The 22,357-nt window shown below is 41.2% G+C and overlaps 1 protein-coding gene across 2 annotated transcripts in view; it reads left to right on the top strand.

The window, feature by feature from the left end:
• The first annotated feature begins 1,261 nt into the window (after positions 1 to 1,261).
• Positions 1,262 to 22,357, top strand: part of TTC28 (tetratricopeptide repeat domain 28) — a 106,482-nt gene continuing 85,386 nt past the window's right edge. For both annotated transcript variants that reach the window (XM_062504419.1, XM_062504420.1), the window contains exons 1-2: positions 1,262 to 1,345; positions 7,116 to 7,394. In XM_062504419.1, the coding sequence (XP_062360403.1) occupies positions 1,262 to 1,345; positions 7,116 to 7,394 (363 nt within the window). The remainder of the gene's footprint in view (positions 1,346 to 7,115; positions 7,395 to 22,357) is intronic.

The raw sequence follows: 22,357 nt of genomic DNA, 5'->3' as shown, positions 1-22,357 counted from the left end.
CTTACTGGATTGGATGGGGAAACATCCATGGGCATCTGGATGGAAACAATACCAGCGGTTCCAATCCACTCCAGATACCCTGGGATGATAGAACAAAGGTGTGTCTGTCCTTGGGGATGTTCTCTTCTGGTGCAAATCTGCCCCTGTCACATCCTTAGGGAGTTCTGGTGCTTACTGTAGTTTGTTTGAAGTAGAAGGGAGCACTCAGCTGTCATTTGCTACATAAAAGAATCAAAGGATGCAATGTGTTTGAGCCAGATTTGTGTCTTGGTGTACTGCAAAAGCTGATACCTTTGCGCTTTGGCTACCAGTTACTTTGAAAAGGCCTGCATCATTGCCGATGAAAAGGTAATTTCCTAGCTCCTACTTACACTGTCAATTTGGTTTTAGATAGAAATAGAAAACTTCTATAATTTTTCCACCCTTTTTTTTTTTTATTAGATTAGATTAACAGTTGTTAGATAATCAGTAACTGCTTTGCTTGGGTCCTTTCCCTGGGTCCTAAGACCAAGACATGCTGTCCAGTGATGTCCTAAATTTGATCTCACTCATTTGATGGCAACATCTGGGGGCTATGTGTTCATCATTTGATTGCAGAAAGCTTCCTCAAATTTCAGACTCATTTTTTTTCTATGGAAGAGTAAGCTTCAGTACAGTGAAGTGGCACCCAATTTTCACTTGGATAAGAAATTATTTCTTTATCACTTACTGTCCTGTAGCACAAGAGTCTTCAGCATAATCCATTTAGCCTGTTCATATCAAGAGGCAGGATGGGTCACAGCAGTTGGAAGACTTAGGTTAACCGAAGTGCTGAGGCTCGCTCTGCCGGCCCGTGCGGTGTTAACAGCGACCAGCACCACCACCTGCGCTCCGACGTGGGCTCCGCTTACTCTCGACCTCCGGCTGCAGCTGCTTTTAGGCGAGGGTCCCTCACCATCGGCAGAGCGACGCTGGAGCTGCATCCTCGGTGAGGACGGAGCTCGGCCGAGAGGCGACCGCTGCCCTTGCCGGAGCCCGCAGCGGTGGGGCCGGGGGAGCCAGGGCGGCAGCCGCAGGACGTCCGGCGAGGGCCCGGCGCCGTCGGGCGGGGGTGCCCGGGGTCCGGGCGGAGCCCAGCCCCGGGGCGGGGCCGGGGCAGTGCGGGTCCCACTCAGCCGGGCCCGGAACGTGGCGCCGGGGGCCGGAGCGGGATCGGCCTGGCGGGGGCGGCGGCGGCCCCGGCCCCCGCAGGAGAAGGAGGAGGAGGAGGAGGAGCAGCGCGATGGAGCAACAGGCGCCGCCGCCCCCGGCGGGGGCCGTGGCGGTGGGCCGGGCTCGGCGGGAGCAGGACGCGGAGCCTCCCCGGGTGAGTTGACGCCGGACGGGCAGCGCCGGAGCGGTCGGGGAGGCGGGAAAGAGCCGGCGGGCCGGGCCGGGCCCGGGCACGGCGGGGGGAAGCTGCGGGGCGCGGGCTGGCGGCCGTCCCGGCACGGAGCGGGAGCGAGCTCGGCGGGGGCGCAGGCCCGCCGGCCCGAGGCGCCGTGAGGGGCCGGGCGGCGGTGGGGCAGCTCCTGGCGGGGCTCCGGGAACGGCAGGCCGAGCGCTCGGCTCCGCTCGCCCCTGGGCACCTTGGGGTGTCGCGAGTGACCGCGCTGCCTGGGAGCCCCTGCGCGGGCGGGGGTCCCGCCGCAGCCCCGGCCGGGTCGGTGCGGAGCGGAGCGGAGCGGCGGAGGGCCCGGGCCTGGCCCCGAGCGGGGCTTGTGTGCCCCGAGCGTGCTCGGCCGCCGCTAGCTGGAGCGGGACCCTCGCGAGCACAGAGCTCGGATGTCGGCATGGGCATTGTGCTCGCTCTGGCGCCCCCGTAAACAAACTCGAATCCCGTTAAAATCTGCGAAGTTTGAAGGTAAGCGTGTCAGGTGTACTCGGCAGCACTGCCGAGCTCCTTACGTGGTACGGAAAGTTGTAACGAACTTCTTTGTTACTGACAGAACTTAGAAGCTGGAGGTTGGATTGAGTCTCGGCGCGTCTTGGGTGACAGCAGATGTCACCACGAGCGTGGCTCTGCCCGCGCCCTGGAGCACAGATTGGCGATCAGCGGTGCTCGGTGTGATCCCGCTCCGCAGCCTGCGCTCCCGCAGTTTGATGTTGCAGTCGCAGGGATGCCCCTGGCTATCGCCAGTGAACAGAGAGTTGAAATCCAGAGAGCTGGGTGCCTATGTCTTCTTGTCCTTCCTCTTCTTTCTCTGGTGTTGTTAATAATTTTAGTGTCTTTCGTATTTCTTGGAGGTTTTCACAGTCTTAGATAATACCTCTCCTGTGCTTTCTTCTGGTGTGAAACAAGAGCTCTCCAGGTGCTAATGGAACCCTTTATAGGCTCTTTGAAATGTATATGTGGCAAGTGGATAAATTTCTAAATGGATGAGTGGATGTGCCCTGAATGTTGCCCTAACAGGTGTTCGTGGAGTGAGGTTACTGTTCATGCCTGGCTTTTGCTGAATTAGTGGTTCATCACTCCCTCTGTCTCCATCTGGCTCACAGGCAGATCAGAGGGAAAGGTCTGTTTCCTCATTGATACTTTATGATTTAATTACATATATAAAAAATATTATTACCAAAAACTAGCTTTAAAATCATGTATGAACCAAAAAGTACTGTTTAAATTTAACTATGGGTTGCACAGTTGTTATTACAAATTTTAGCGAGAGGTAGTATGCCTTATATTATATATGCCTTATATGATCTAACTGCTGTCACAAGTGCAGATCTCTTCAGGCTCATTATTGGAAGCTCACAATTTCTTTGCATTTTTAAGAAATTCTTTAAGAAAAAAACATTTTCTATAGAAAATTTTGTTTAAGCTCCAGATAAGAAAAAAATCTGTTTCTTTCCTTTTGATAAGTTCTTATCATCCTGCAGTGGCTTAATCCTCCAGTTTTGGTGGTCTTCCATTTCTTTCCACACTATTTCTGTTGAAATTCTGCTCTGTTTAGGGGAAGGTTTTGTGTGGTTGGCAAGGTTTCATATCTGTTCAGGAGTGTGGTAGAGCCTGGCTGAAGTTCTGGCTGCTGGGAGGTTTCAGGGACAGACTTCATGTGCTTTATTTAATCTTGGTCTCCTGTTGAAGCTAATTTCTATTGCAGAAAATCAAGAATACCCCAGAATATGTGGAGAAAACATAAGACCATTTTACAGATTAAAATATAAATTGGGTAGAAGTTGTCATAGAAAGAAAGCTCAGTTGCTGATTTTGGAAACCTGTGTTTAGCATAAGATACTGTCACTCTTTCTTTGCAGAATCCATTAGGAGTGCCAATTTTTCTGCTTGCCTCTTTGTGGTTTTTTTTCCTCTTCCTAGTTAATTTTTGAGCTATTTAGATAATTTAAGATATAAAAATTCTGCATATCACACAGTATCTTTTTTGAAAATTTAAACAATTTTTTTTAAAAAGTGTCTTAGTTATGGACTTGCCACCCAAGGCATCATCTGTATAAGGCATATTTATTTGCATGATGTAGCATTAAATAAGAGGAATTACACACAAACCAACAAGCTCTGATGCGTTGATAATGATTTAATGTTTTGATAAAACATTTGCTTTTGTACCACATTGTTTTCTTTAGTCCTCTTGGAGCAGAATGGGGATTTGCTGTTATCTCTTCTCACTGGTCTTACTGGAACTCACTGTGAATTTGTTCCCTGTGGCTTTCTGCATAGCAATATCCTGTCCAGACACATCTTTTAGTGTGTATGGGCACTTCTTTTATTTGATGGATGTTCTGTAGAGAGGACTAAGTTTAACAAGCTCGATCAGTGAAGACAAAAGTTCTTGTCAGATAAGTTTTGCTGTATATTCAAGTTCCTGTTTGCTTTGGGGGTGGTTGGGAGTTAATTTCTTCTTGAGAATGAAAGGACCAAAGAAGATTGTGTGTGTTTTAACACTGCACTTGCATGGCCAGCAGGGTTGAATCCGGAGCACCTTCTTGCAGAGGATACTTTTTCACCAGTGAAGGAAATTTGTTGCTGAGTCTGATCTGAAGCAGATATTGTGGAAGCTTCTGTCTGATGTGACCCCTGTAGTAGCAGCTGATTTCTGCTGTCTTATGCTGGTTTGAAGAAGTAATACTGAGAAGATTAGAGAAGCGCCATCTTCTACTTTGTTAGAAATGTATGAACTTCTAACTCAGACTTTCTCACTAGATCCTCTTCTTAGGAATTAGAACCACTAATTTGAACTTCATTAGAACCTTATTTGTTCTGCTGCGCTAAGAAAATTCTTCTTAAGCATTGGTTTAGTACATGCAAGCACCTTGTGTAGCAAAATGATAGGCAGCCCAAATATGTGCATTACCATCACCTTCCACTGTATTAACAGGAGAGGAGCAGTGGTGACTGGAAAGTGGGGAATGGCTTTCTAAGGAGTACATTTTGTGGGTTGGTACCATAATCATAATCTTTTTTTATTTGTGGTTTGAGTGCCAGAGTGACTCAGTTTTACTGTTTTAGGGTTTTTTCTTTTACCTCATGATGTTTTAGTGCCTTACGTAGTTCTCATGATAGCAGGAATTAAACGGTAACATATTCCACAAATTATCATAGTTTCTTTTTTTTATTTTTTTTTTGGTGAGATTATTTAGCATCACAGGATATTAGAGGCAGAAACCACTTCACTTGGACCGAGAGGATGTCTCCTCATGGATTCTCCTTGTTGTTGCAGACTCACAGTATGATTCTGGAAGGATCTTTAACAGCTTTGTGTGTTCATTTGTTTGTGCATAATAAACTGCCAGAAAAGACAGCTGTTGTTGGACTTGTCTCACTGGTCTCCTCGAGGTTGTGCTGGGTGCTTTGTGCCCTTGCAGAGGCCCCAGTGCTCTTGGTGGTCCTGGGCATGCACCTTCAGGTGACTGAGCAGCAGAGTCCCTGTGGTCAGGCACAGGGGTGGGTGAGATGGCCACTGCTACCCCTGAGCTCTCCAGGGTGGGGCTGGTGTGCCTTTGCGTCAGGCCAGGCCTCCTGCTGGAAGCAGTTATGGCCACAGCTGGTGAGGAATCTATTGAAATAGATTTATCTTTTTTCTTGAAATATTTATCTTTTGAATACTGAAATTCATGGCTAGTTGTGGTACCACTTGTGGAAGCTGCAGTCGTTCATTCTGAATGTGATGGAAGCATGAGAAATACATGACATTTGGTATTTTTCATTGTCCCTGATGCATGTCAGTGACCAGGAAATACCCATGGAAGGAGGCAGCAGCCACCTTTAAAGACACATGAAGAAACTGCTGCCCCTGGCACGTGGGTACTCACCAGCCCTGTTTACTGCAGTACCTCCAAGCCTTCTGGTGACTAATCACCTTTCTCAAGGTTTCCTCATCTTTGTGTTTGGACACGTGCCCCGTAGTAGCTGCTGAATCTTTGTATTCAGTTTTTGCCCTCAGGTCACAACAAACCATCCATGTGATGAAGTTTATTGTCAGATGCTCACAGATGTGTAAGTTATTGCACTGCTGGAACGAAGCAATGTGTTCAGTGCTAGCATCAGCAAGAATAGTACAGAAAAAGCAACCTCATAGATGAGAAGAAATGAAGTTTTGGTTCTACAGTAGACCATAGCTCAGTCTAGTACAGGAGAAGAAGCAGTACATTTACTGACACAAAAGAGATTTCGGTTTTAGGAAAAATATTTTTGTGATGAAAATCCTGAAGCACTGTAAGAAGATTGCCTGAGTAAAGCATGGAATCTCCTTCAATAGAGAAGTTTAAAAAAAATTTGGACAAACAAACATTGTCAGAAAAAAATGGATATAATAAGAAAAATAAGAAATCAGTAGTTTCTAACTTGACGCTTTTCTATTGTTGTTATTTGACTTAAGGAAGAAAAGAAAAAAAAGTCTACAGACCAATTGATCCTTGTGACAGGATGTCAGTTTGCAGCTTGCTTCCCTTTCCACCTTTAAAAATATGCCCCAGCTGGCTCTGGTAATGTATTTAAGCCCTGTGGTTGTTGTGTTGTGGTAACAATATGTGATATTCTTAAACTTTTTTAATCTGCAGGACTAAAACTAGATGATACTACTTGTAATTATAGTAGTCTAAACCTTTAATGAATATTTTCAAGTACTTTGTATGTTACCATATGTATTGTATTGCCTGTTGCCAAATACTGTTACTGCAGAACTCCCAACTGCCTTTTGATCAGAGTTGGACTGAGATATTTTTGCTGAGTTCTTGAGTATCCTTGGGAGAGAGTAGGGCTTGCATGACAGAAACAGCTACTGGCTGCAAAGGAGTGGTTGAAGAAAATGTGCAATGTAGGAAGTTAAATAAGGAGAAAAGGTGTACCACAGTCAATGGAACTATGACTTTCTACAGCTTGCTTTAAATAATGACTTATAATTAGAAAGCTTAAATCTTTTTTTCTTTGTTATTTTCTATTATCTGGAACTGTCAGTGTGAGAGGGTGGCTGTGCCAAGGATGACTGTTCTGTTGTTAAAATAAATTGTATGTCCCACTTACTTTTGTGAGTGTATATGATTCTAAAAGCTTCTCCTTCCTTTCCCAGATATGAACAATTTGCAGCTGCATGTCATTGGATGTAGAGATTTGTGAGCAGAGGTTGTGGTGCAGGTTCTTTGGTTTCCAGAGATTTTACACATTTTTCCACTGTTTGTGTGTACCTGTGCTTCTCTGTGATCTGCATATCAAACTTCAGATGTACCAGCATCATCTTCATACTCACAGCTGCCACCTGTTCTCTACCTGGCCACTCTGCCTAGTGCTGTAGAATCAAATAGTGTGGCTGAGGAGAAAAGCACTTCTGAGTGTGTGGAGTGCAGCATATGTAAACAGACTGCAGCTGCTCTTGTGTCTAGAAGACATCATTCATAGGGAATGATGTGTTTTGCAAGACTCTGTTATTCCTGTACCCTCAAAAAGGGATTCAATAGATAAACAATTTACTTTCTTAAGAATCTTTTTCTGAATTCATAATTTGTTCTGCAGTGATGCTGGTGACTTTAATTTCTGCTGTACAGTTTCTCATAGTTTGATCTCTTTTTTATTTTTTTTTTCCTCTTTTGAGTAGCATTTCTTACAAACATATAATTTCTCCCTTCCCCCCCCCCCCCCCCCCCAGGTTTCTTTCTGTGGATCAAAATCCTTCAGAAGAAAAAGTCCTGACAATCCAATGTTGAGCAAAGCTGAGTTTGTGGAGAAGGTTCGCCAGAGCAACCAGGCTTGCCATGACGGCGATTTCCACACGGCAATCGTGCTGTACAACGAGGCCTTGGGGGTGGACCCTCAGAACTGCATTCTCTACAGCAACCGTTCTGCAGCCTACATGAAAATCCACCAGTATGACAAGGCCTTGGATGATGCCATCAAAGCACGACTCCTGAATCCCAAGTGGCCAAAGGTAGGGAAGTGTATTTGAACTCCTGTGGGATTACTGGTCACATGTGTAGCACCCAGTGTAAAGGAGTGCATGTATTTCTGTACTAAAGTCTGGTTTTGCTGAAAGCTCCAGATAATAGTATGTTTTCTGTTTGAAAGTTGTTTGACTTGAGTTACCTGTTGGGTATTAAACAGTTTTCTGTGTAAGCATACTGTTCCCCAATGGGAGTATGCTACTATTTTACTGTTTTAACACAGCATGGTTCCTGGGTTGTGAAGACCAGACATCTGTTTTAATGTTTAATGTAGCCAGCATTCATCAGTATCCAGGAACATGTGGTTCCAAAACTTTGAGAGGCAGCATGGAGGTTCTTATTAGTACATTAGAACGATAAAGCCTTTCAGAATACTATTCAAAGAGTGTTTGTGTGTAGTATATTCTGGACAAACATTTGAAGAAATATGTATCTTGGCATTCTCAGTGAGACCTGACTATGTAAGGAAACATTTGTAAAGAGTAAATGATGTTGGTTGCCTCTTCCTCCTGGGCTTGCTTCCCACCAGCTGCCATTGCTTACTCCAGTAGCTGCCTTGCCTTGGCTAGTCCAGGGCCAGCCCTTTGTGTGCTAATTGGTTTTAACAGCATCTGCTCCAGATTCCATTTCTCCTGTCAATCCCTCACACATCCTTGTGAGCCACTTTAGCTAAAGGGGCAGTTTAAGAGCAGACTCATCACCCAGGTTCCTCTCCTCAGAAATTAGAGCAGGTGGCAAGCATGGTGCTCTGCTCCAGCTGGGCTCCAAATTATTGAAGTTAAGTTTTCTTCTATTTCTAAGCAGATCTCTCTAAGTATTGTAGTTTCATTTGCAGTTTTTTATTAGCCTCTAGAAAAACATTTTCCTATGCTTCCTTAAGACTTGAATTAGTTCACATTAGAAGAAACTCCTGCTTTGTCAGGGAGATGATTTATAAACTTCTAAGTTATGCTGTTGTTGAGTAGTAGTTTCTTTGGTCTGTTTTTCTTTGGTCATTAACTGGTTTCTATTAGCGCATGTCATAAAAGATTTTGTATGTTTAAAAGTAGAAAATTTTGTTACTGTCATTAAACTCTAGCTGCCCAGGTTGGTTGGCTGCCTGCAGGTGGCTGAGGAGTGTTAAATCCAGGGTGCCTGTGCTCAGTTTTGTATCCTGGTTCTAAGAAGTCTGGTACTGATTTAATACAGAGCTGACTTAGATGAAGAGTTGTGCAAAGATTTCATACAAGAATACTTTCAAAATGCCAGTCATAGAAGTATAACTACCTTTGAAATTATCAGTGGAAAAGATTTGTTGATCAAAATAGAAGATAAGATGTAAAAGATATATGAGCTTAAAAAAGCTATCTGTGTTACATGAAGGCATTAATAGCAGTCAGTTAAATACAGACATAATAGACTTAGGTATTGATGCAGTACTAAGGTGAAATATTAAAAAAACCCAAAACATTCTTAATAGTAAAAAAATGAGATTTCTTTTCTTCAGGTAGACCATATCAGTGAGTTTAAAAACGTGAAGTAACTCTGTTTCAATTCTATTTCTGTTATTAAACGTCCACCTGACCTTAAGCAAACTCTATTTCTTTTTTTTTATTCTTGTCTCACAAAAAGTCAGGAGTCACTTCTACAGAACATTTTGAGCCTCATTGGTGGAAAAAGTACTGGAAGACTTAAATGAAGTTGCTATGATGACATAGTATCTGTTCTTGTTTTATTCCATCCGTGTGTGATGGGTATCTTTCTCTGTGATACAAAATGTTTATATACTTCAAAAGTTACTATCAGTTGGCAGTGGAAGAGTCAACATAGCTTTTGCAGGCATCCTGTCCTGAATAAAGCTCAGCCACAGCCACTGGTTGTATCTTCCCTTTTATCTTTTCACAGTGCTATCTTCAGTATGTCAGTGCATCACACACTTCCATCTTTTCTTTCAAACCTTCATAATCCCATTTGGTATATTGTCTCTGGTTTTTTAACTTTGAAAGATTTGGTGTTGTTTTTTTTCAGATCATCCCTCAGTATTTTGCTTCAGAGGCTGTGTCTCTGCAATCTTTTGTTGTCATGGTTCTTTTAAGACTTTGTATGTAGAAACAGATTTTTTATTTCATTTGGGCTGAAGGTACAGTAGTAAATATAAACATGAAATGAATTTCCCTTCAAGGCTTTTCATTAGCTGGACTGAAGGTCAAAAAGGTGTTGAGCAGAGATGTTTTGTTAGGATTGGAGTTTGGCTGTGCTGCCTGCCTTCATTGGCACAGTTGTGATAGAAGTCTCATAAAATTATCTTGGCTGGGAGTGTGGCTTGGCTTTTAGAAAGGAGTAATGATGCTACTAAAGTAACTGAAATGATGAAAACCCACAGCTGAATGAATTAATTAATTTTTTATCCTCTGCATGTTCATTCCACTGGAGTTGTGATGTTCACACCCTTCTACATAGTACTTCCCTTTCACTTTGAATTGTTGTTTCCACAAATCATCTGCAATGACTCTAGGTTTTAGAAGAGAATGAAGAATTTTAGCAGAGCCTGTCTGTCTGTTACTGATTTGGCAGCTCCACAATGAGGGTGACTGCTGGCTTAATACACTGAGGCCATTCACTGCCCCTCTGTCTTCATTCTGTGTCCTGAATTTGTGTTAGTTTGGTGAGGACTGGCTGCTTCTAATTTAGGCTAGATATTAGAAAAAAAAATTTCGCAGAAAGAGTGGTTCAGCATTGGAATGGGCTGCCCAGGGAGGTGGTTGAGTCACCATCCTTGGAGGTTTTTAAAAAAAGACTTGCTGAGGCACTCAGTGCCATGGTTTGGCTGGTAAGGTGATGTTAGGTCACAGGTTGGACTTGATGATCTCCAAGGTCTTTTCCAATCTAGTTTATTCTGTGATTCTGTTTTCCTCATTTTCAACACTTACAATCTCTTGCAGGTCTATTTGTATTTTTATTACATATTCAATCCTAACTTTAGCCAGAACAAGGAAAGGTATACTTTGGGGAATGAATTAACTAGTCTGGTATTGACTAAATACCAAAAATTGCCTGGTTTTGAACACAAGCATTTCAAAAATGATACCAGAAAACAGGCAGTGGTGTTCAGAAGCTTAGAGGAGCTGCAGATAGTGGAGTGTCAGTTTGCAGAGTGTCCCTGCACATTACAGGGATATTTATTTCCTTGTGTGTGTTTGTGTAACTTGGCAGCCTGAGACAAAAGGAGGGCTCTGTCTGAAGTTGAAAACTTGTATATTTTGATGTCAACCTTTATTTACATTTTTTTTTTTAAATAATTGATTTTTATTGATAGAACAGAACTGGGAAGATCAAAACTTCTGTGTACAAAGTCTAAATGAGTTTATTAATTAGCCAGAAGAGGGAGCTTAGTAGGGACAACTGCTATTTGGTTAGAAAAGCCTGAGTTTTAAATACAGAACCTGATTTCCTTTTACCTAGGAAGCTGAAAAATTAATTTGAATGCAGGATTTTTGAGTTGTGAACTAATAAATGTTAGTTTCTATATTTCTTTTCCTCCTTCGGGTACAAACTCTATTTCTTGGGTAGTTTGTTAATTGTTGCTTTTTTGCTCCTACTCTACTTAATTCTTGTTAACATCAGTTCAATACAATCTGTGGCTGAAAGTCATGCTCTTAACATCCCCACCCCAAGGTCTTTCTTTAAAGCATTAATTAATATTGGGTAATGAGCAGGTATGTTTATACAAATGCATATGCTTATCTGTGCAGCTCAAGACATGAACAATGAGAAAGTGATTGCAGAGACAAACGTCAGATGTCTTACAAACCACAATAACTTATTGTGTGTGGCTGAAACATATTTATACCAACAGCACATAAACCAGTTCATAAGCTTTGTCTGAGAGAGTTGGCTTGTGAGTTCTGCTATATGAAAATTGTTTTGTGTACCTAACACTGAGAAATTCAAGGATAACAGAATATTTCAGGAATTAAACTGCGTTTTGGAGATATCCAAGAGGCAAATCAGATCAGGCTCGTTTTGTTCTTTGATTTCCCACTGAACAGTTTTCTTTGTTTTGCTGTTGATCATGCTCTAGAAAATTTTTATTCTATTTCTCTTCACAGCTGTGCAGCCTTAGGCTAGGTACATGAAAATGAAGGGATATACATTATGTGACTCTGATACCTGAACAGTCTCTCCTTAGTTCTTGCTGATTTTGAGATATTTTGAAATCCTCACATTATAGGAAAAATGCTGTGGCTTAAATGGTTTAAGTTTGGACCTAATTCTGTGCTAAAATGTAGATTTCACTACCCACTGAGTGCTGGCTCAGTGCTGTGACAGCTAACAAAAGGTACAAACAGCTTACTGCTACTGAACAATTAACTGGGTTTTGGCATTGATTTATTCTCTTAATCTCTCAACAGAAAAGTTGTTCATTAACAGGAGATGAAATGACTTTGTCAGACTTGAATACATTTGGCTAATAGGAACATTCACAGCCTAAGACAAATGGAAGCAAGAATCACAAAGATGGATTTTTTTCACCACTCTGAGGGCTACCTTGATTTTATTTGATTCCTTTGTGTCCTGTGTGAGTAGAAGGATGCTGACTGTACCATTCAGTGACTCTGCTGTTTGAAGCCCCAGGGACTGGTGCTTGAGGAGCAGCATTCCCTGAAAAGCACAGTGGGTTGCTGAGTGAAGGGGGCCAAGCTGGCAAACAGATTTGAAGATCAGGGTTCAGCAATGATCTCTGATTATTGCAACTGTTCAAGCCACTAGGCAGGGAAAGATGTTATTTCTTGAAACAGGACCAACCTTTTTTTAGAGCTGAAACACCATTTAGAGAAAAGTTGGATAGTCTGGAGAATGCAGTTGATGCAAAAGGAATGCCCTGTGCGTATGTAATTCAAAAGTAACTAGGATGAATTACAGCACTTTTCATCAGGCACAGATTTCTCTTATGGTCTGTCTCTCCTAATTTAAAATTACCATCTCAATTTAAAAATGTGGCTTTGTATCTCTAGTGGAGAAAAAATATGAAAGACCAGAAAGAAAGGGGAATTCTGAGCCATGGAGCCTTTGGGTGTTTGCAGTGCAAGAAGGGTTTAGGTGTTGTCGTCTCACTGTGGGGGAATTTGGCAGAATAGCTTGCACTGGTATTTTGTTAAGTGACTCCAGCTGTCAGTCATGTTAGCAGGACTTCTACAAGCAAAAGAGACACTTGCATGTCCACTTGCACCTCTCCTGACTGTTTGCCCAAACCTTCACATGCTCTAGCAATCCTTAACAACCTCAGAGTTTCTCCATGAATGACAAGCAGAGTGCCGACCCTCGGTTGCATGTAAAACTTTTGAGCAAAGAATGTGGCTTGACCACATAACTTTTTTCATGAATAGACCTCTTGTTTTTAATTTGATGAGCAAGGAACTTTCCAGTCCTGTCCTTCAGCTTACAGTCTGTCTTTAATTTGCAGAAAGTTGCATTCCAGTTTTTCAGACATAAAACCATTTAACAGGCTTTTTTCACTTTGCTAGAACTTGTGTTACGTTATTGTGAGATTTGTGCATTTCTTTCTGTCTTTTTGTGTTGCAAAACCACAGCGTGGTTGAAGTTGGCTGGGACCCTTGGAGATAAATGCAGGGTCAGCTGGAGCAGGTTGTCCATGACTTTGTCTGGTCAGGTTTTGAATATCTCTAAGGGCAGAGACTCCACAGCCTCTCTGGGCAACATGTTCCTGTGTTTGACCACCCTCACCAAAAAGTTTTCTGCTCTCCCTCCCCCCTTCTTTTTTTTTTTTTTTTCCCAATTAGATATTTAAATAATGAGCATCATGTAGTATTTTGATAGCTCTGTGGAGTTAACGTTTTTCCCAACAGTCAAGTTCACTGGAGAAGTATTCTCTGTTCCAGAAGTGATGGTTATGGCATTGCTGGGGAAAACCTGCTGTGCAGATAAGCTGTATAGGTTCTCCTTTCCCTAGATTCTTAAAATTACAGAGCAGTGGCAGTGCAACATGAGAGTGGGGGACAGGGACACAGTGAACCAAAGACACTATAGTTATGTCATCCTAAAAATAAAAGTACAGAAATACATGTTTTCTCATGTTATGGCTGTCTGTTTTAAACAAGTACACAAGAAAAATTGCTCCTTTCTAAAAAATTGGTTTATTGCCTTAGAATTGGAAAAGCTTACAGAGGTACTTGAATCTCAGCATGCAACAAATCAACACAAATTTTCCAAGCACTTACTGTAGGGTTTCATTATTCCTTCCTTTGTTTTCTGGAACCCTTTTGTATATGGAATAAAACAACTTAAAATTTTCTTTTATGGAATTAACTGCAGTTATTCTATTTAATCTAAATGCTGTAATGTAAATTTTTCTCCTGGAAGGTGCTAGTTTTTTGCCCCACAGTTCTCTTGCCACTGGAACTAGTTATATTACTGTGCAGAAATGGTATAGTACTTTTTATTCCTCACGTTTCTGAATATCCAAAGCACAAATGCAGAAGTAATTCTGAAATGAAGAAATGAGGATTGATCTGCATGAGTGATATTTAAGAAAAAGTATCTTGTTACCTGTTCATTGAGATTAAAGCTCATTACCACAGGATAGCATGTTAAGGCTGCCTTCATTTATTTACACAATACTGGGTTTTGTACCCCATAATTTCAGACTAAAGCCTTAGCATGTGTTGTTACCTCTTTTTCTCACCTCCCCAAACCTTCAGGAGTTAGTTGCCAGATGATTTCTCTGCTCAGATTTTAGTTCTTCAGTGGTTTGTTCCTTCGATTTGGTTATTCTTAAGAATGAGATACTTATTCCTTGTTTTTAGTCAGCCTACAAGGATTGAGTTTTCTCATCTTGGTGATTAGTTCCTTTGATTTCCATATTAGTGACTCGTTCTGAAGCTGTGGATTGGAGTGATGTGTGGAGAAATGAGTGAAGCACATGAGAGGGCGCTCTGTGCTCAGGCGTTCAGCAGGGCCTGGGGTCTCATTTCAGCTCTATGCAGATATTCACATATTTCAGATATTTTAAGTGGAATTTCCTTAATTTCTTTGCACAGTTGGTGCTGTTCTTGCTGCCCATTGTGTTTGTGTGTCATCAGGCAGGAGTGGCTGGCGGGGCAGTGCTGGCAGATCCAGCTCCTGAGGCTGCAGTGTCACTGATGCTCAGCAGTGGAAGGAGAGCAGCTGTTCTGAGCTTTCTGAAATGGTTTGCTTTACACTCATGTTATCTGTACACATTTGGGTTTCTCTGCATTTTAATTGTTTGTTCTAATTTTGTTACTCTAGGGTCTGTAAGCCCCATCTAATTTTTCTTTTGCTACAATTACATTATTTGCTGCTTTGATTAATCAAATCACCAACAACCCTGTCTCAGATGTTTTTGGTTTTGTTCTGAAGCAAATAGTCCTGTTTTTCTTAGGGTTTGCTATCCTGGGTTCATCCCAGCTCTCTGAATTTATGCTGTAGTTCTGGCTGGCCAAGGACTGGAATTTGAGCAGCATAAGGGAGACTGCCTAAGAGGTTGTGGGTTAAAAGGAGGGCATCAAGCCTTCCCCTCTTTTGATAGCTGCCCATTGGTGGCTGAGTGACAGTAAAGAACAGGAGGGGATTTGAGTGGATTCAAGGATGCTGTGTCTGCTTTCTCTGTAATAGACAAGAATGCTCTTACAAACCTGCATTTCTTGTTTGGGTATACAGTCTGATACATCCTGATATTTCTGTACCTCACTGGATCCTCATTACACACCTGTAATCTCAACTGGTCCCTGAGGAAATTAAATTAAATTGAGAGTTTGTGAGAGCAGTAGGCAGGAGAAAATACTAAAAATGGAGAAAGCAGGAAATTGCCTTGACTAGCAAGTCAGTAGGAAGCACTCAGGGATGCCATTTACACAGTGTACTGCACTGTGCCAAGGGCAAGAAAACCCAACCAATTAGCAGGGGCCTTGCTGAGAGCTCTCTGACAGCTGGAAATACATCCAGGGCTTAACATTCCATCTTCCTGGCCTTCTAGTGCCAACAGGGGTTTGTTCAGGTCATTCCATCTCACTCCCTGTAGCCAAGTCAGATGTGAAGTGTCTGGTCATGTACAAGTAGGAAATGCAGCACAGGGATAATTGCTGCATTAAGCACGGGCATTTTCTGAGAAAAGAACATGATGGCACTTCAAACTAATGCAAGCAGGGAAGAGGTTTGTGGCAATTATTTTTATTTCTATAAACCTGTTGTTCTCTGAGTCACTGCTCCATTTGTGTCCGAGGGCACTGATGTCTGAACTGCTGGATGAAGCAGATGACATTTCCCTTTTGCCACAAGCATCTTTGTACATGATTTCTCTTTTGCTTCAAAGAGGAAATTATAAAGCCCCTTGTGTTACATGGAACAATAGAAATAAATGACTGATAGTTCAGCTATTATCCACTAACAGAGAATTTACCCCTGAAATTTAAAAGAAAGGTTGAACAATGTTGTAATTTCCATCATGTAGTGAATAGACACTCTAGTTTTAATTTTATTTTCTGGATTTATGTTGGTGTTGAACTCTTCCTTTCTTCCCTTCACTCAGGAATGTCAAGTTTCTGTCCTGGAAGTCAAATAACTGAATTTCTCTAGAAGTTCTTAGAAGTCTATCACAGACACAAATTTTTTTATGCTCTTCAGTGAAGTTATTTTTGTAATTCCTGATGACTTTACCAGAAGTTGGCAGTGGTATGCAAATTCCTGTGTTGCTTTTTTCGTTCTAAAACAGATGAGGAACCAGTTCATAGAAAAAAAAAAGATCATATGAATATTGATGTATATCAAAATAATATAATAAAGGATTTTTTCTTAGTGTTCAGTATTTGAGACTGTTCTCCCCAGGCAATGTATTTGATGGCTTTTGTTATTCTTGTCAGGGTCAAAATTCTGTTCCATGTGCTTGATAGGTGTGTAACTGAAAACTATTCCTTTAATTTTTCTTGTGTTAGAACTAATACAGTGCTCACTTCCCCTAGTGGAAAACTTATTTTTTATTTAGACAAGTGTTAAATTCATGGTTTTATGATTAATTTTTAATGAACTTCTTCAAAGATGTATATCAAGCCCTAGATATTCTGGATGCTAACAAAGGGAGAATGTACTTGGATGAAACATTTGTTAATAGAAGCTTGTCTCATATGGGAAGTGGAAAGAAACTTCTTGAAACACTGCATTAAATGGGTACTTCAGGCATAATTTTCCAACTTTTTTCAGGGTGAAAAAGGAGGTTTAATTTTTGCCATGAGTTATGTAATCTGTGTTTTACTTCTTGTGGCTTGTCCTTCACAAACACAAAATCCAGTGCAAGACATAGCAGAAAATAAAATAAATAATTAAATAATTTAACGCTAATTTAATAATTGCTATTTTGCATAATTAAAGGTGATTTCATAAACCCACATTCTCACAAGCACTAGGAACCACATGTCACAGAATCACAGAATCATTCACAGCCTCTGTTCCCTTCTGCTGATAGAAGGTGTTGGCTGTTCCTTGAAAGAGGCTGTGCTGAGACTGAAGGGCCACGCCGTGGAGTTTAAGCTCTGGTGGGTGGGAGATGTTTAAGGAAACAGGAACTGTGGGGAGTATTTTCCTGGCAAACATGTCAGACAGCTGTCAGAGATTTTCTGTCAGTCTTTCTGTCCTCAAGGTCACATGTGAGCTGTTGTATCTTCATTATCACTGATGGACTTCTCAAGAACTGAATTTCCGAGCCCATTCGTCCTGTAAAGCCATAACATCTAGTGGAATTCAGTTTCATAATTTTTCTAAATGTGTGAAAAAGCTGATGAAAGGTGATTTTATTTCTGTTACCATGGTAACATTCAGTTCTGTGTTTGCTGGACAGCTCCCCCGTGAGTTGGGCAGAGCATGGTTGGGTCCTGCCTCACTCTGTTGGACTTTTGTAATAAGTCAGGATAGGAATTCTGGACATATTTTATTATTTTTTTATTTTATTTTTATTTTTTCTTGCACTGTAATTCATTCTTAATTGGTCCAAAATACAAAATAATGGTTCTCCTTTGCTCTTCCTTTACCAGATGAGTAGGAACTGGAAAACAATCTAATATCAGATTTTGTTGTAAGTGTAACCTTCAGCCCTCTTCAGTTATCACACAGGAATATATGTAAGCTTCTTGATTTTCATTGCTTGGACATCTTGTTTTGGCCCTGATAGCTCTCCTGCAATGAGCCACGGTGTTACTGGAGGTTTGAAATCACTAATAGTGATTAATTTTAATGACAGTTGCCCTGAATCCTCTCCCATGCCTTTAGAGGTACATGTCAAGCTTCAAGGCCTCTTATTCATTTAAATCTTTGCTGGGAACACAGAGTAGTAGTCTCACTCCAGAGAATTCAGATGTGCGATGTGCTCATGTTTATTTTATGGTGATACATCTCATTCAGTTGCCATTGTTACCAGGCTGTGCAAGGAAATTACTTTTTATCATGAGTAGGGTGGATAGGAAATGCATGCAACTGTATTTCAGGGAGTAAATTTTTCATGGTTATAGCCCATGGGTACTAAATAAAAAATGTCAGCTTCTTGGATTTGGTTGCACTCTAAAAGTGTGCCGAGAAATTAATGGCTTCTGTGACTGTTTGGGAAAGGACAGCTACACCACTGAGCCCTCCTAGGCTTAAAGCAGAAAATATGTGCACTTAACTCAGATGGAAGTGTTTGGTATTGCAAGGTAGAGTTACTGAGGCTTTGGAGTGCTGTAACAGAATAGGGAATGCAGCAGAAAAGGAATGTGGCTAAGAGGAGTGTGTATAGTAAACGTAGCAGCTTACTAAAGAGCCTAAATTAGTGCTCCAATGAATAAAAAAGAAATCAGTTGTCTGTATGATTTTGTGCCCTCCCACATTTGTTCTGCTTGATCTCACACTTGGGCTGCACTGAGTGAGGATGCTGATCCTGGAGTCTGCAGAGGGAGCAGCAGCGAGCTCTTAGTTAATGATCCAAACCAGCAACTCATTCCTGGCTCAGACACATCCATTGTCTCTCACACAATTTCTCCTCCTCCCAAATACTAATGCTTTTGTTCTTCTGTGTCCTCACACAAAACTGTGTTTATACTAAACAAAAAAGAAAAAAAATCACAGAAAAGTAATTTTTATTGTTTGTAATTTGGAGTGCTCAGTACTGTTAAGTACAGTGATAAATCATATCTGGAACTATAAATATTTTTATGCATTTGCAAATACGGTGCACATTGTGTTGAGTTTGGTTGGTGCTTAAGAAAAACAGGAAAATTTAAAATTTGTATGAAAATAACCATCTGTATTTCACTAATTAAAAATTTACGGCAGCTTCTGTGAATTTGTGTTTTATAAAATCTCACTGTAGAACAGAAAGAAGCAACTTGAATGTAACAGATCTACAACTCTCCATTCTGTTAATCTGAGTTGAAGACAGTTTTGCCAGGAAGGTAAATGCAGTGAGTTCACTGCTCTTTCAAATGCTGAGGCCTCTGAAGGGCTTTTGTGTACATTTAACTGAATTTTTTTTTTTCTTTCTATCATGGTAAAGAAGGTAGTGTTTGCATTTTTCTTTAGGTACCTCTGTGAATCTCTGTAGTGCTACAATCCCCTAAAATTCTAGCAGTACAACATAAAGAAAGCTTGTTACCTAGTTATTTCCCTTACTTTGGGGTTGCCCCAGTCCCTTGGTCTTTGAAGTGAACAGTAGCATTGTTCAAATTCACACTTTCAATATTGTATAGCCCTCAGGTTCAGCCTGAGATTGTATATGAGGAACTGGCTCTGAAGGTGAGGTACTCACAGTTCATCTACTGTTTTTTTAGTGAGGTGGCAATAATAGAGGTGGAGAAACACATACTGTTTGTGATCTGGAGGTACAAAAATTTTATTGCTGGAAATGCACAGGAAACAGGCACAATAAATTTTTTTTACTCTTGAAATATTTCCAAGCTTCTAAATAGCTAAAAAAACCCCTTGAACAGTATCTGGCAGGTTTTTATTTTACCTGAAAACAAATGGAGGATATGAATATTTGTCTAGTAATACAGAGCAGGCTAAATGTGCAGTCAAAAATTTAAGCAGATGTCCAAAACAATTGGTTTTTATAACCTAAAGGACCCCCAGACACTTGCACCAACAAAAGTTGTTTTATTTTTTATTCCCCACTCACAAAAATTAACCATCTGCTCATTAGAAGTGTTACAAATGGAAGAGCTGAACTGGGGCTGGTATGGCTTGCAGCTTTTTGGCAGCTGCTGAGAGACATAGTAGGGTTTAGTAGTACTTTTCCTAGAGTCACAGAATGGTTTGGGTTGGAAGGGAACTTAAAGCCCACTTGTTGCAACCCCTTGCTATGGGCAGGGACACCTTGTACTAGCCCAGCTTGCTCCAAGCTGTGTCCAGCCTGGCTTGAGCACTTACAGGGATCCTGGGGCAGCCACAGCTTCTCTGGGCACCCTGTGCCAGGGCCTTGGCACCTTCAGAGCCAAGAATCCTAAGTGACATGGAGGTGCAGATGTCATAAGATAACAGAAGTAACAGAATGCATGAGCACAATTTACATCCCAGCAATGCCTGTGCCACATTCAGTGAGGTCAGGAGCCACTGAGGAGGTCTCTGCCACATGTCACAGGCAGTGGACAGTAGTGGGCACCTTTGGAAGACTATTGGGAAATTTCTGTTGTTCGTACCAATGCAAGACTCAGTCCTCTGGGAGCTTTAAGTCCATATTCTATGCTTATTGTAACATAGAATTCACAGGAAATGGTTTGGGTGGGATGGGACCTTTAAAGACCGTCGAGTCCAGATGTGTTTAAACCAAATGTGCATCTCTAGGAGGTGTACAGTTTTTGGAACAAGCTATGGAACAAGAAGATACGGAGGAGATTTTGTAATTGAAAAATGTTTATTTTGGTGCCTGACTGGGACATGTGCTGAGATCTGTTCCTTCATGCAGTTTGCTGGCTGTAATGTTTGAGGAGCACATGGACAGTGTGTTCGGGTGCCTAGTATTTCATGGCTAGACCCTCATCATGGCTAAGATGCCTTTAGGGGCATCTAAGAGCTACAGAAAGTGACATCTTTTATGATAATGCAAATAAACTTTAAGCTGATGTAGGTTTACCTGCAGTCTGTTTTCCAAATACGTTTCAGTTATCTTTGTAGTCAAATCTCTTTTCAAGTTGTTCTGAAACATAAAAATCAAGTGAATATATTTTCAGCTCTAGTTTTTTGATACTGCTGTAGCTGGGTGAACTGGGGAACTGACTGATGCATTTCAAAGGATTAACTGAGATAATTTTTGAGTTAATTTGATTTTACATGATTATAAACTTAGCTGTGAATTAAGAAGATTCCTGTTTTTACATAACTAAATAGCAGTTGATGCTGAAGAACTCATGCTTAGAACGCTGACACTTTTCTCAAAGATAAGTGTGCTAAATAGAACTGACCTTTATTTTGAAATGAGCAAGGGTAACTGCTAATGGAGAAGATGATGAATTAAGATTATTGTCTATTGAGCTGGTACTGGCACCACCCACAGCTGTCACAGTAGTAGCCAAGCTGCAGGAAAGGAGAATACCTCTTCAGGCAGGTGGAGAAGGTGGGTGGACACAGCTATTAGAGGATAGCTTTGATAGCCCTCTCTATTTTGCTGTAGCCATTCCAAGAAGGTAATTAATCATGTTGGGCTATATCTCAATGTAGGGTTGATGCACTGCATTCTAATTAAACTCATTAGTGCTCCATCTCTATGATCACAGGATAGCTTTTCTTTAAAGCTTCTATAAAGACTCTGTCAGGAATAACTTGCCATTAAAACTGACACAGAACTGAAATTCAGGAACATATATTTCCTTGCATTGCTGTTACAAGTGAGGAAGGGTCAGAAATATTCTGGACTCCTTGAGTCAAAGCAAACCACCCCATAAAATGAGAGTAAGAGTGCCAGACTGACTCTTCCTTCTTTCAGTGGTTTTTTTTTTTTTTAATCTGGTATTTCTAAGGCTTTTTACTTTATCTGCAGTTGGGATTCTCTTTGTATCACACATATCCCTACCAAAAGTAAAAAGGAAAATACATTATCCCTGGAGTGTCATATGTGGCAATTAATTAATCTGAGATTTTTCCAGGGGAAGAGGTAATATAAACAAAACACGTACATTTCAATGTGAGAAACACTACATAGTTACGTGTATATAGCATGTTTTAATCTTTATTAATGAAAAGCAAATTACTTAGTTTAAACACTGGTCATCACTGGAAAAAAAATCTTAAAATAATAATATTTTTTTTAATAATACTGGATGTAAAGTAACTCAGGGACATTAGCTGGGTGATCTTTCCAAGAGTGCTCTGAAGTGAATGGCAGTAGCCACAATTAGTGAGTGCAGTTACCTGGTGCCAAACACAGCAGCTGGGCTTGGGAACCTTCAGTCAGGGGGACAGGCAGTAGGAAAAAATTGCTTTTTCATTTGGGAGGGCAGTGACTTGAAATCATGCAAGTGCCCTCATTTTTTCTGTTCTGGAACATTGGACTGATATCTGGAAATGCTCTGGTGGCAAGCAAGGGAGATGTCAGTGGAATCACTGTATCCAGAAGTGCAAGGACTGTCTTGGAGAAATGGATTTATGGGCTGTTGCTGCCTCCAGCCAATGTGCCTGGTAATTTGTGATAAACCTGGCTTCTGGCTTTGTCCTGTTTCTGTGGATAACCTCTGAGTGACCCTTGCCTGATGAGTGAGTTGGCTCTTTTGCACGAGACCATTTTGCATGAGAAGAAAACTGAAATTTGTCATTTTGAAATATCAATCTGTTGCAGTTTTCCCTCACCCTTTGAGAATTAAGCCCTATTTAAGAGGAATCAGGCTTGGAGACCTTGTTTTTCACCTCTGTTAGTGAAATTATTTCAGGGAAATCTTGCAGCCTTATCTCTCATTGTGACTTCATGACCAAGTAGCATTAT

This window comes from Cinclus cinclus, chromosome 17 (assembly GCF_963662255.1).
Source record: "Cinclus cinclus chromosome 17, bCinCin1.1, whole genome shotgun sequence".
Taxonomy (NCBI): Eukaryota; Metazoa; Chordata; class Aves; order Passeriformes; family Cinclidae; genus Cinclus; species Cinclus cinclus.
The sequence above is the reverse complement of the archived record's forward strand: the minus strand, read 5'-3'. Positions and strand labels throughout refer to the sequence as shown.